The sequence below is a fragment of the Athene cunicularia genome (assembly GCF_003259725.1).
Source record: "Athene cunicularia isolate RWA chromosome 7 unlocalized genomic scaffold, athCun1 chr7_part1, whole genome shotgun sequence".
NCBI lineage: Eukaryota > Metazoa > Chordata > Aves > Strigiformes > Strigidae > Athene > Athene cunicularia.
In genome coordinates this window covers 511,583-522,057 of record NW_020799107.1, presented here as the reverse complement: position 1 = coordinate 522,057, position 10,475 = coordinate 511,583, and the positions used below count along the sequence as shown (strand labels likewise).

General features: G+C 42.9%; 1 protein-coding gene across 1 annotated transcript in view; it reads left to right on the top strand.

Moving 5' to 3' along the window:
* The first annotated feature begins 1,307 nt into the window (after positions 1 to 1,307).
* Positions 1,308 to 10,475, top strand: part of PLCL1 (phospholipase C like 1 (inactive)) — a 44,672-nt gene continuing 35,504 nt past the window's right edge. Inside the window, exons 1-2 of the mRNA XM_026852157.1 lie at positions 1,308 to 3,779; positions 5,979 to 6,182. Of these exons, the coding sequence (XP_026707958.1) occupies positions 1,359 to 3,779; positions 5,979 to 6,182 (2,625 nt within the window). The 5' untranslated portion in view covers positions 1,308 to 1,358. The remainder of the gene's footprint in view (positions 3,780 to 5,978; positions 6,183 to 10,475) is intronic.

Sequence of the window (10,475 nt, the reverse complement as noted above, 5' to 3'; positions counted from 1 at the left end):
GATTTTCGTGGCCATAGCTGTGTATTAAAATGCAGTATGTTAATGCAGAAACAGAATATTTTAGCAGAAAACTGTAATTTAAAAAAAGTAGCTGACCCAAGGCACTCGCTTCATTGACTTTCTTCCTATTTTTTAAGATCAATTCTCATAAAAGTACTATGACAGAGTAATTTTTCTCATCAGTAGAAGTCACTGTATCGGTTTATTGAGAAATCTTGAGCATAAGAAGTTTAGAGGCTTTGATTTTGTTCCCAGCAGATCCCATGCCTTTAAATCCAGTTTTTGGGTTGCTGAGGTTTTGGAAATATTTCAGATGTTATTGAATGGAGTGAATAACAATAGCAATTTTGTAGAAACATTTATAGTGATTAATTTGCTGAAAGTGTCTATACAGACATGCAGACAGTGATTGGAGATGTTCTTGCAAGCACCAAGACTGATGCTCTGTGACTGGGAGAGCTACACTACTGGGTTCTGCTCAGGCACAGACAGCACACAGCAGCAGGACACGGGTGGATGGAGGGCTCTGCTAGAGCAGGGTTACATTTAGGATTTGCAGGGGAGTATGACTTGAGGAAGGGTGAATGACACGGCAGATAAATGGGTACTGCAGGGCACCAACTCCTGGGGTAGGGGTGGGTAGTCCATGCTGCAAAGGGTTTGAAAGTCAGAGGGTTTGGTGTCTCAAAGCAGGTGTCCAGGGGCTGTTCGGAAGCTGGTCCCTGGTGCATATCTTCTGACTGAGCCTGAAGGCTGTGGTGTAGAGGGCTGTGTGCCTATACCCATCATCAACATTTCCTCACCTTGGGGCTCCTTTTCTACTCAAAATCCAGGCAACAAAAATCCCTTCAAAAGCAGGAGGTAGAGGACTGGGAAAGTGTGGCAGGTGGCTAGGGAAATAAGAGGGAAAGTAAGTTCTGGTAATGCAGACCTTAACCAGGTGGTGGAGCTTCCCATGAAACCTCTCTTCCCATATATTGCTGTTTTGAAAATGTATTGGACACAACCGGATACCACCTCCTCATAGCTGTAGCGGGTTGTTGAAATCTGGAAGGCAGCTTAATAGCTGCAAATGTCACTCATGCAAAAATGGTATCTCTAATGCTGCAATCAATCAAGTTGCTGTATAGCTCAGTATATTTTATAGCTCAGTTGGGAACTGAATTGTGGGAAGAGATAATGTGTTGTGTTTTGAGGTTCAGAAGAACATGAATTATCTTTACATAAACATATCTTCTCTATTATTTATGCACTTGTGGAATGGCCAAAGAAAACTTACTCATTCTTTTTCTTAATGTATTCCACAGGATCCTTCAAACCAAAAATGTGGAAGAAAGAAAACAGTGTCCTTCAGCAGCATGCCATCAGAGAAGAAAATAAGCAGTGCCAGCGACTGTATCAGCTTTATGCAGGCTGGGTGTGAATTGAAGAAAGTTCGTCCAAATTCCCGGATTTATAACCGTTTTTTTACTCTGGACCCTGACCTGCAGGCTCTTCGTTGGGAGCCTTCCAAGAAGGACCTTGACAAAGCCAAACTTGATATTTCTGCTATAAAAGAAATCAGACTAGGGAAGAACACAGAAACATTCAGGAATAATGGACTTGCAGACCAAATTTCTGAGGACTGTGCGCTGTCAGTAATTCATGGTGAGAATTATGAGTCCCTTGACTTGGTTGCCAATTCAGCTGATGTGGCCAATATTTGGGTATCAGGATTAAGGTACTTGGTTTCTCGTAGCAAACAACCACTGGATTTGATGGAAAGCAGCCATAATACCCCAAGGTTTGCCTGGCTAAAAACTGTATTCGAAGCAGCAGATGTTGATGGTAATGGCATAATGTTAGAAGATACATCCGTGGAGCTAATAAAGAAGCTTAACCCGACCTTAAAGGAATCAAAGATTAGATTAAAATTTAAGGAAATCCAGAAGAGCAAGGAGAAACTGACAACACGAGTAACGAAAGAGGAATTTTGTGAAGCGTTCAGCGAACTTTGCACAAGACCTGAGGTTTATTTCTTACTCGTACAGATATCTAAAAACAAAGAGTATCTAGATGCCAATGACCTCATGCTGTTTTTAGAGGCTGAGCAAGGAGTGACCCACATAACAGAAGAAATGTGTCTAGATATTATACGCAGGTACGAGCTTTCTCAAGAAGGGCGGTTAAAAGGTTTTCTTGCAATTGATGGATTTACTCAATACCTGTTGTCCCCAGAATGTGATATTTTTGACCCAGAGCACAAAAAAATTGTCCAAGACATGACACAGCCTTTGTCACACTACTACATCAATGCATCCCACAATACATATCTAATAGAAGACCAGCTCAGAGGGCCAGCTGATATCAATGGTTATGTCAGAGCTTTAAAGATGAGTTGTCGGAGCATTGAACTAGACGTCTGTGACGGCCCAGATAATGAACCCATTATTTGTAACCGTAACAACATGACATCGCCACTTGCCTTTCGAAATGTTATTGAGGTAATAAACAAATTGGCCTTCTTTGCTTCAGAATACCCCCTTATTCTCTGCTTGGGGAACCACTGCTCGGTACAACAGCAGAAGGTAATGGCACAACACATGAGAAGGATCTTTGGAAACAAACTGTACACAGAGGCACCTTTATCCTCAGAAGTCTACCTCCCATCACCCGAGAAACTGAAAATGAAGATCATTGTGAAGGGGAAGAAGCTGCCCTGTGACCAGGATATATTAGAAGGAGAAGTCACGGATGAAGATGAAGAGGCTGAAATATCCCGGAGGCTGTCAGAGGACTTCTCAAGGGAACCGAAGCTGATCTGGCTCTGCAAGGAATTGTCTGACTTGGTATCCCTATGCAAATCTGTCCAATACAAAGATTTTGAGACATCCATGAAAGCTCAAAATTATTGGGAAATGTGCTCCTTCAGTGAGGCAGAAGCCAGTCGAATTGCAAATGAATACCCTGAAGATTTTGTCAACTACAACAAAAAATTTCTGTCCAGGGTGTACCCAAGTGCTATGAGGATAGATTCCAGTAACTTAAATCCTCAAGATTTTTGGAATTGTGGTTGCCAGATAGTGGCAATGAACTATCAGACCCCAGGGCCCATGATGGACTTACACACTGGCTGGTTTCTACAGAACGGGGGATGCGGGTACGTTCTCAGGCCTTCAGTCATGCGTGATGAAGTGTCTTACTTCAGTGCAAATACCAAGGGCATTGTTCCGGGGGTCTCTCCCCAAGTCCTACATGTCAAAATAATCAGTGGTCAGAACTTTCCAAAGCCCAAGGGTGCATGTGCTAAAGGGGACGTCATAGACCCCTATGTCTGCATAGAAATACATGGAATTCCTGCAGACTGCACCGAACAAAGAACTAAAACTGTTCAGCAAAACAGTGATAACCCCATTTTTGATGAAAGCTTTGAATTCCAGATCAATCTGCCGGAGCTGGCCATGATCCGTTTTGTTGTTTTGGATGATGACTACATTGGGGATGAGTTCATAGGGCAGTACACCGTCCCGCTGGAGTGCTTACAGCCTGGATACAGGCACATACCACTGCGGTCTTTTGTGGGTGATATCATGGAGCACGTTACTCTCTTTGTTCACATTGCAATAACCAACCGAAGTGGAGGTGGGAAGGCCCAAAAGCGCAGCCTGTCAGTGAGGATAGGAAAGAAAGCAAGGGAGTACACCATGCTGAGGAACACTGGTCTCAAAACTGTCGATGACATCTTTAAGCTGGCAGTGCATCCACTACGAGAGGCGACTGACATGAGAGAAAATATGCAGGTATGACACTTCGGTCATGTGTGTTGGTGTGTCCTGAATGTGGAAGTGGACATCCTGGTGTGAGCTGCTGGTAGGGCAAATTTACTGAAGCTGGTGGAAGTTGGTGAAGCTTCACACCTACAACTGTTGTCAGCCTTTAACTGGACATTGGAAGACTGACCGTAACAGGCGTTCTCTACCAAGTGTGGGATTAGGCAAAAGTGTTCTAAAAATCAATACGCCCTCTCCAAACACATGCTTTACTAGTTGTTTTTGTTTGAGAAAGCAGAACTAAGGGTACATTTGTGTCCCCAGGCCTCAGGTCTCAAAAACTTAATTTCCTTGCTGGTCCTGGAAAAAAAACAGCAAGCTTTTGTTTTGCTAACTGTGTGAGGATTATGCTCTTAATTTTCTTTGTCTGGATGAGTATAAGAAACAGTCAGTGGATTTGCCATTAAGGTCTTATGTACACCAGAGAAATCCACTGTGCAAAGAACAGTACATTTCCCTCAACGTGTGTTTCCACCGTTTGCCCAAGGGCTGCAGATGTTCAACATAGGCACTGAATGCCACTTGGATGCAATTTACTCCCTGCTAAATGGCTGTGTTGGCTTGGCTGGCTGAGTGCCAGCACAGACACCGGTGCTGCGTCCTGGCTCAGAGGGTCTCCTGGCACGGCGTCCGCTGGCCTGTGCGGCTCCGAGAGCGGCCAGAGCCGGCTGGGGGCATCGGGGTCCAGGTGCACAGCACCATCACAGCTGCTTGGGTTAGACCTTTGTGGCTGGCGGGAGGTGAAGTGGCAGTGAAGCCAGACAAGAACCAGCCTGCCCTGTACTGTTCTCTGGAGCAGGGGGGACTCTGCGGGTTGATTAAGGGGCAGCTCAGTTCCAAGGTCCAGGCGCTGCCTAGAAACAAAACTGAATAGTATTAAACAGCGAGTTTTCCTTAATAAATAGTTGAAATCAGCCATAGCTGTCTCCTTGGTAAAGATACAGAAACAATACATTTTTCTTTCTTGAAAACAGGAGAAAAACGCATGGCACTTCATTGACCCCACTCTTCTGGACAGAGTCTAAAGCAAATTAAACGTTGGCAGCTGGAAAAGTTTACGAAATGACATAAGTTTTAAATCACTCCCAAAGGAATAGTCTAAGCATATTTTTAAGAATGGGAAACTCTTCCCAGCCTTTCCTTTGCTGCAGGCCTTGAAAGTAACTAGTTTGAACCGCTGACTCCACCTTCTGTCTAGGTCAGGCACTATATGTGAACTATATAAAAGAAAACGAATCTCTGAATCTGACTCAGAAACAGCATTAATGTTCCTTCCAAGTGAAATTCAGTACAAGATCTTGTTCTGGGGAATACTTCGTAAAGACACAGTTGTTAGTTTTAACTGCATGTTAATATATTTGATTAATAAGAAAAGCCTCTATTAATTAGCTGGGCATTTTCTGATGACTTTTTTCAGCAAGATGTGGGGGGGAACATTTAGAAGGTATGGTTTGTTATAATACTCCTAGATTTTGTACATCTTGGTCACTCATTGTGTGACCCAGGAAGCTAAATGATGAGGGCATGTCAGCTGTTCATCCACTGACTTGATAAATAAATAAATCCTGGCATGTTAGTTTGGTTTGACCTGTATATCCAGTATTGATTTTCTTACATGTGACCCATGAAGGGGAAAGAGTGTTTGTGTTTCTTTATGATGTGGTAATGCAAGGCTGAAAACAAAGTAGTTTTTTCCTGCTTGCCTTTCCCATGGGAAATATGAGGTCTGTCGAACTTGTTCTTGCTGGAGGATGATAATGACGGGAGAATGAGGCGATTAGAGCATCAAAAGCAATTGGAGTCTGAACAGTTGGGAAGAGAAATAGCATTTTAGGCTGATGGTTTAATATGCTGGGGACCAGAGCTTGTCCCTGTTGGGGCTGGATTTGCAATGCAAAATAGCTGCAGAACTGGCAGCTGGGATACCTGGGCCTGGGGGAAAGCTGCAGCTGGCAGTAGGCTCAGGGAGCTGAGAGCGGGGCTGGCTGGGAATTCCTGTGTGTGCCAGCACCCCGGGGTCCATGGGGGACCCAGGGATGGCGGGCAACAGGGGAGCACAGCCTCACATCAGGAGATGGAAGCGGGCAGGCGCCAGTGAGGTACTGGCAGACAGGGGGGACTAAGTGGCAAGCAGCAACATGTCTCAAATATTTCTTTTCCCTCCCCCAGAATGCCATGGTGTCCGTCAAGGAGCTGTGCGGTCTGCCGCCCATCGCGAGCCTGAAGCAGTGCATCCTGACACTGTCCTCGCGCCTCGTGAGCAGCGACAACACCCCCTCCGTTACCCTCTGCATGAAGGACGCGTTTCCTTACCTAGAGCCTCTGGGGACCATGCCCGACGTGCAGAAAAAGGTCCTGGCGGCGTACGACCTGGTAGGTGCTTACCACTGCTACCTCTACTATCCCCACCATTTGAAGGCGGCAGGCAATGCCCGCTGGCTTTCACATGCCCACATGTTTCAGTTAAATGAACAAGGCTCTTCAAATGACTTAGGCTATGCAAAATTGTTCTTTCATCACCAAAATGCCACACTGGCCTTTTTGTTGTTTCTTTTTTTTAAACACGATTGTGGCTAGCACAGGTTGGCACTTGAAGAGGACTTTGTTTACAAAAAGAGCAACATTTTGGCATGTACTGCCGGCTGTTAGTTGTCCTTGAAAGCAGTAAGATTTGTGCACTGCCCTTTGCTGGCCTCCCCGCAGCAGTGGGCAAGACCGTTAGGCAGGGAGCTGCAGCAGGGGAGTTGCCAGGCAAAGCTGCACCGTCCCCTTCCCCACATCTTTTAGCAGCACTGTAGGTCACTCACTGTATGACAGGAAGCTGAACGATGCGGGCATGTCAGCTCTACATCCCCTGACATGTGGGCAGCGCCCACATCACTGCCAGACAAGTCAGTGTTGCTCTTGGGGAGGGCATGGCAAAGTTGGAAGGGAAGTTTTAAAAATGCCCATTTGCATGGGGAAGGAGAGGTCAATATGGTACAGAAATACTTATAAAAAGGTAGAGAGATGAACTGCAGTAATTCCAGGTGAGTGCCACTGCTCAGCCTTGCATGACATATGTCACTGCTGTGGGTGTCTTCCAGCAGCAGAAGTTGTGGTCATGTTGTGCCTCTCGGGCTATGAGACTGCCCCATTGCTTCCCACCCTTAGTAGATTGTCTGCAGCAACCAGTAGCAAACCGCATGGTTTTACAAACCCTGACTTAGATATTACGCTGTGGCAACCAGACTAAATCACGATGCATGTTCAGTGCACGGCAGTTATTTCTGCAGCTTATGTTCCTAAGTAATAAAATGCTGAATAACTGTGGGGGTATCAGATTGCTTTCGACCCTGAAGCGTTGTGAAGAGGGATCGCAAGTTTTGACCAGTTATTCAAAGTGTCAAATGGTCACCTCCTTTTCATCTCATTTTTTGCAGCTTTAACACACTTTTCAGGAGAAAATTAGCTTGAAGAAAGCGGGAGACACTGATGTTGATTAAAAGAGAGTTACTAAAAATACTCTGAAGTAACCCTTGGGTTCCTCCCAGAGTAGTTTATATTACTTGAAGGTGATTAAGTTGAGGTAATAAAATACCAGCTGTAACAATACCAGAACAAGGATTTGCAAATCCAGCTGATTGCCATATTTTAGATTGGACTTTCTTTGGATAGATTTGTTACATGGTGTGATGTCTGCCTGAAAGAACAAATACCACATAAATAAGAGATTTTTCTGTCTTTGGAGGCCTGCTTAATGGAGTTTTTCCCAGAATGAAAGTGTCACCTCTTATCTTTATAATTATATACTGAAGAGTACACATGGGACATTTCAAGGCCTCCTTGTGCTTTGGAAACAGTTTTTCAATTTAAATAGTTGAAAGGCCTCTTTCGGATACAGATAAAAACACTTGTATAACTGTTTTAAGTCATGTTTGCTATCACATTTGTCTCTGATGGAGGAAGATGTACCTTGAATGTCAAGACACAGTGCAAGGAGTATAAAATCAGAGGGCTGAAAGAGAGAAGGAAATTTTTCTGTGCCTGTATAAGGGTTGATTTGAGATGGAATTCTGGCTAGTGAGAACACGATACTTTAAATTATTTTAACCCACTTTGTCTGTCTGGGACTGCCTTTTACTTTGCTAAAACTGTTTGCTTCTGAAAAAGCAGAAGACAGATTTAATAAATGTTTTTGCTATATTTTGGATATTTGCCTTTTGAGGCAATGCCAGCAGCAGATTATTGAAATCTATTTATCCTTTTCTATGTTTAAAAAAAATGAGCTGGGTCTATCAATCTTGATATTCGAAAATACAGTGTGGGGAGGGGTTTGCAGTTTAATATTGAGAGAGGGCTTTTCATTGCTATGGTGTTCAGAATGACCGGGTATAATCCATGGTGTATTTCTTCTTAATAACAATAATATTTTTTTTTTCTTTTTTTCCACCGTTTTTTTGTGCAAATGAGAGCACAAGGAGATGTTAGTGGAAAGCAGTATAAAATATTTTAGCTTGTTATTTACTGATTGACTTTTATTCAAGTTATACTACAGTTCAGCATTTTAAGTTGTTAATAAATATGGCTTCAAGAAACTGGATCCACAGATGTTTGCTGCATGTCTCTAATTCCCCAGAACTGTCTCTTCACTTCAAAGCACTTTTTGGGGGAATAGGCCTGAGAGCAATTTTAAATGCATAAAATAAAAGCTGTTGATGTTGGCCTCCTTCTTGTATGAATGGGCTGTACCTCTTAATTCCTTTTACAGTAAAACTGAAAAAAATTGACCCTAAATCTCATAGTGGGAAGCTGTGATTGTTGGTCTGCCTCACTTACTGGGCTCCACAGCCCAGGTAGCTTGAGTGCTGGGCGAACCCTTCCTCACCACCTCCAGAAACACAACATATTTCACATTCTTTAAAAAGTCTGCTTTGAAAATAGTCAGATAAAGACAGCCCTAATGTGTTAGAATTTTTTTCCCCGTACAGGAAATTGCCAACTGAACATACTTTTTTCCTTTTTCCCCCTGTGGAAATGATAAACTCTGCCTATGTGTTTAATGGGGCATAGACAGGGCTGACAGTCCAGGCAAATGGAGGTACAAATGCTCACAGACCTGCCACAATGATCTGGAAAACAATTAACTGTCTGTTCTTTCCTACTTGGCCTTTGTCAGCAGGCAGGATAGACAAAGACTGGTTTGTGCAGTTTGTTTGTTTTTTCCTGGGCAATTAATTTTACCATTGTGTTCCACATTAAATTTTTTCTTTTGAGAGAAGCCTTATTAGAATAAAATTTAATGTGCTTTGTTTAAGGAACTGGAGTGATTTTTCAGAACTCTCTTTTTTTTAAAAAATTGTTCCATTGCAACGGTTTAGTGGAACTCAACAGTTGCCATGTCTTGTGGAGGAAGAGACTTCATTGATGATGCTGGGTTGTATGAGAGTTTCTGCAGAGGAGAGCAGGGAATGGGATTTGCTAAAACCAAGAAAATAAGTGGAACAGTTGATAATACACATACAATATTTTTGAAAGTGTGTCAGCTACCAGCAATACAGTTTAGAGTGGTTTATTTCAACTTACAGCTTTGGTTGATACCATACATAGAGCATGATGAATGGATTCCGGTAATGTCACTGATTCCTACACATACGTCTTAGGATAGCGTAGCGTGTGACTTACAAAGCTGTTCTTCAGACCTTTCCTTTCCTACAAGGAAGGACTGTCCTTCTCCCCATGGCAAGATGCTTGTTCAGGTGGGCAGCACGTGCAGTGTGCCTTACAACCTGTCAAATTGATGGTTCATTTGATCACACCTTAAAAAAGGAGATACTCAATGTGAAGAGAAGGGATGGGGCCCAGCTGGACTTGACAGATGGTTGAATTATTCATTGCAAACAGTTACCCTGTGAAGTTAGGATTTTTTTTTGGTTGAGAATTGTTCAGAAACAGATTGTGGTTTCTCTGCACGATGTATTCATGTGCTGATGCAAGCATGCATGAACTGAGGGACACTTGTGCACTTTGCATTTCAGTTACTGGTTTGACATTATTTTTTCCTCCAAGATCAAATGATTGAATCATTTGCAAATCAAAAGCAATAAACAAGTTATAATAAATGTTCTTGGTTTCACCCGATTTCCTGGCTCGTGCGCATACAGGAATTTTTCTAGAAAAATAAAATAAGCTCCCCAAGTATATTTACATGGTTTTGAATCATAAACAACAGAAAGTGTAAAAAAGGTTGAACAGAGAAGCTGTTTGTTCTGCAGACTCATGTTGACATTAATGTTTTTCTCTGTATTCAAACCTCTTTACTGGAACTGATCTTGTTACTTTGGATCAGACAGGTAAAGAAGAACAGCATGTCTGTAGGTACTGTTGAGAGATGGCAAGTTAGTTAAGAATGTCTCAGCCAACATGAAGATGGATTTGGGATTTTTCAGAAGAGAGGTAATATCTATGGTGCTGCTGGGAATTAGTTTGATGTATTTAATGGCAGTGGTTTTGTTGACACAGGCATTCTAGCAGAAATCTTCTGAGGTGTGTGTGGAAGGGAACTTAGTCTTCTGTTCTTTCAGATTCAGTCTTTTTGGGTTTCTTTGTCTTGATGCAGACATGACATCTCTTTATTCCCAAGAAGAAAGTCTGTTTTCCCAGTTTATGTCAATGTAAATGACTAAA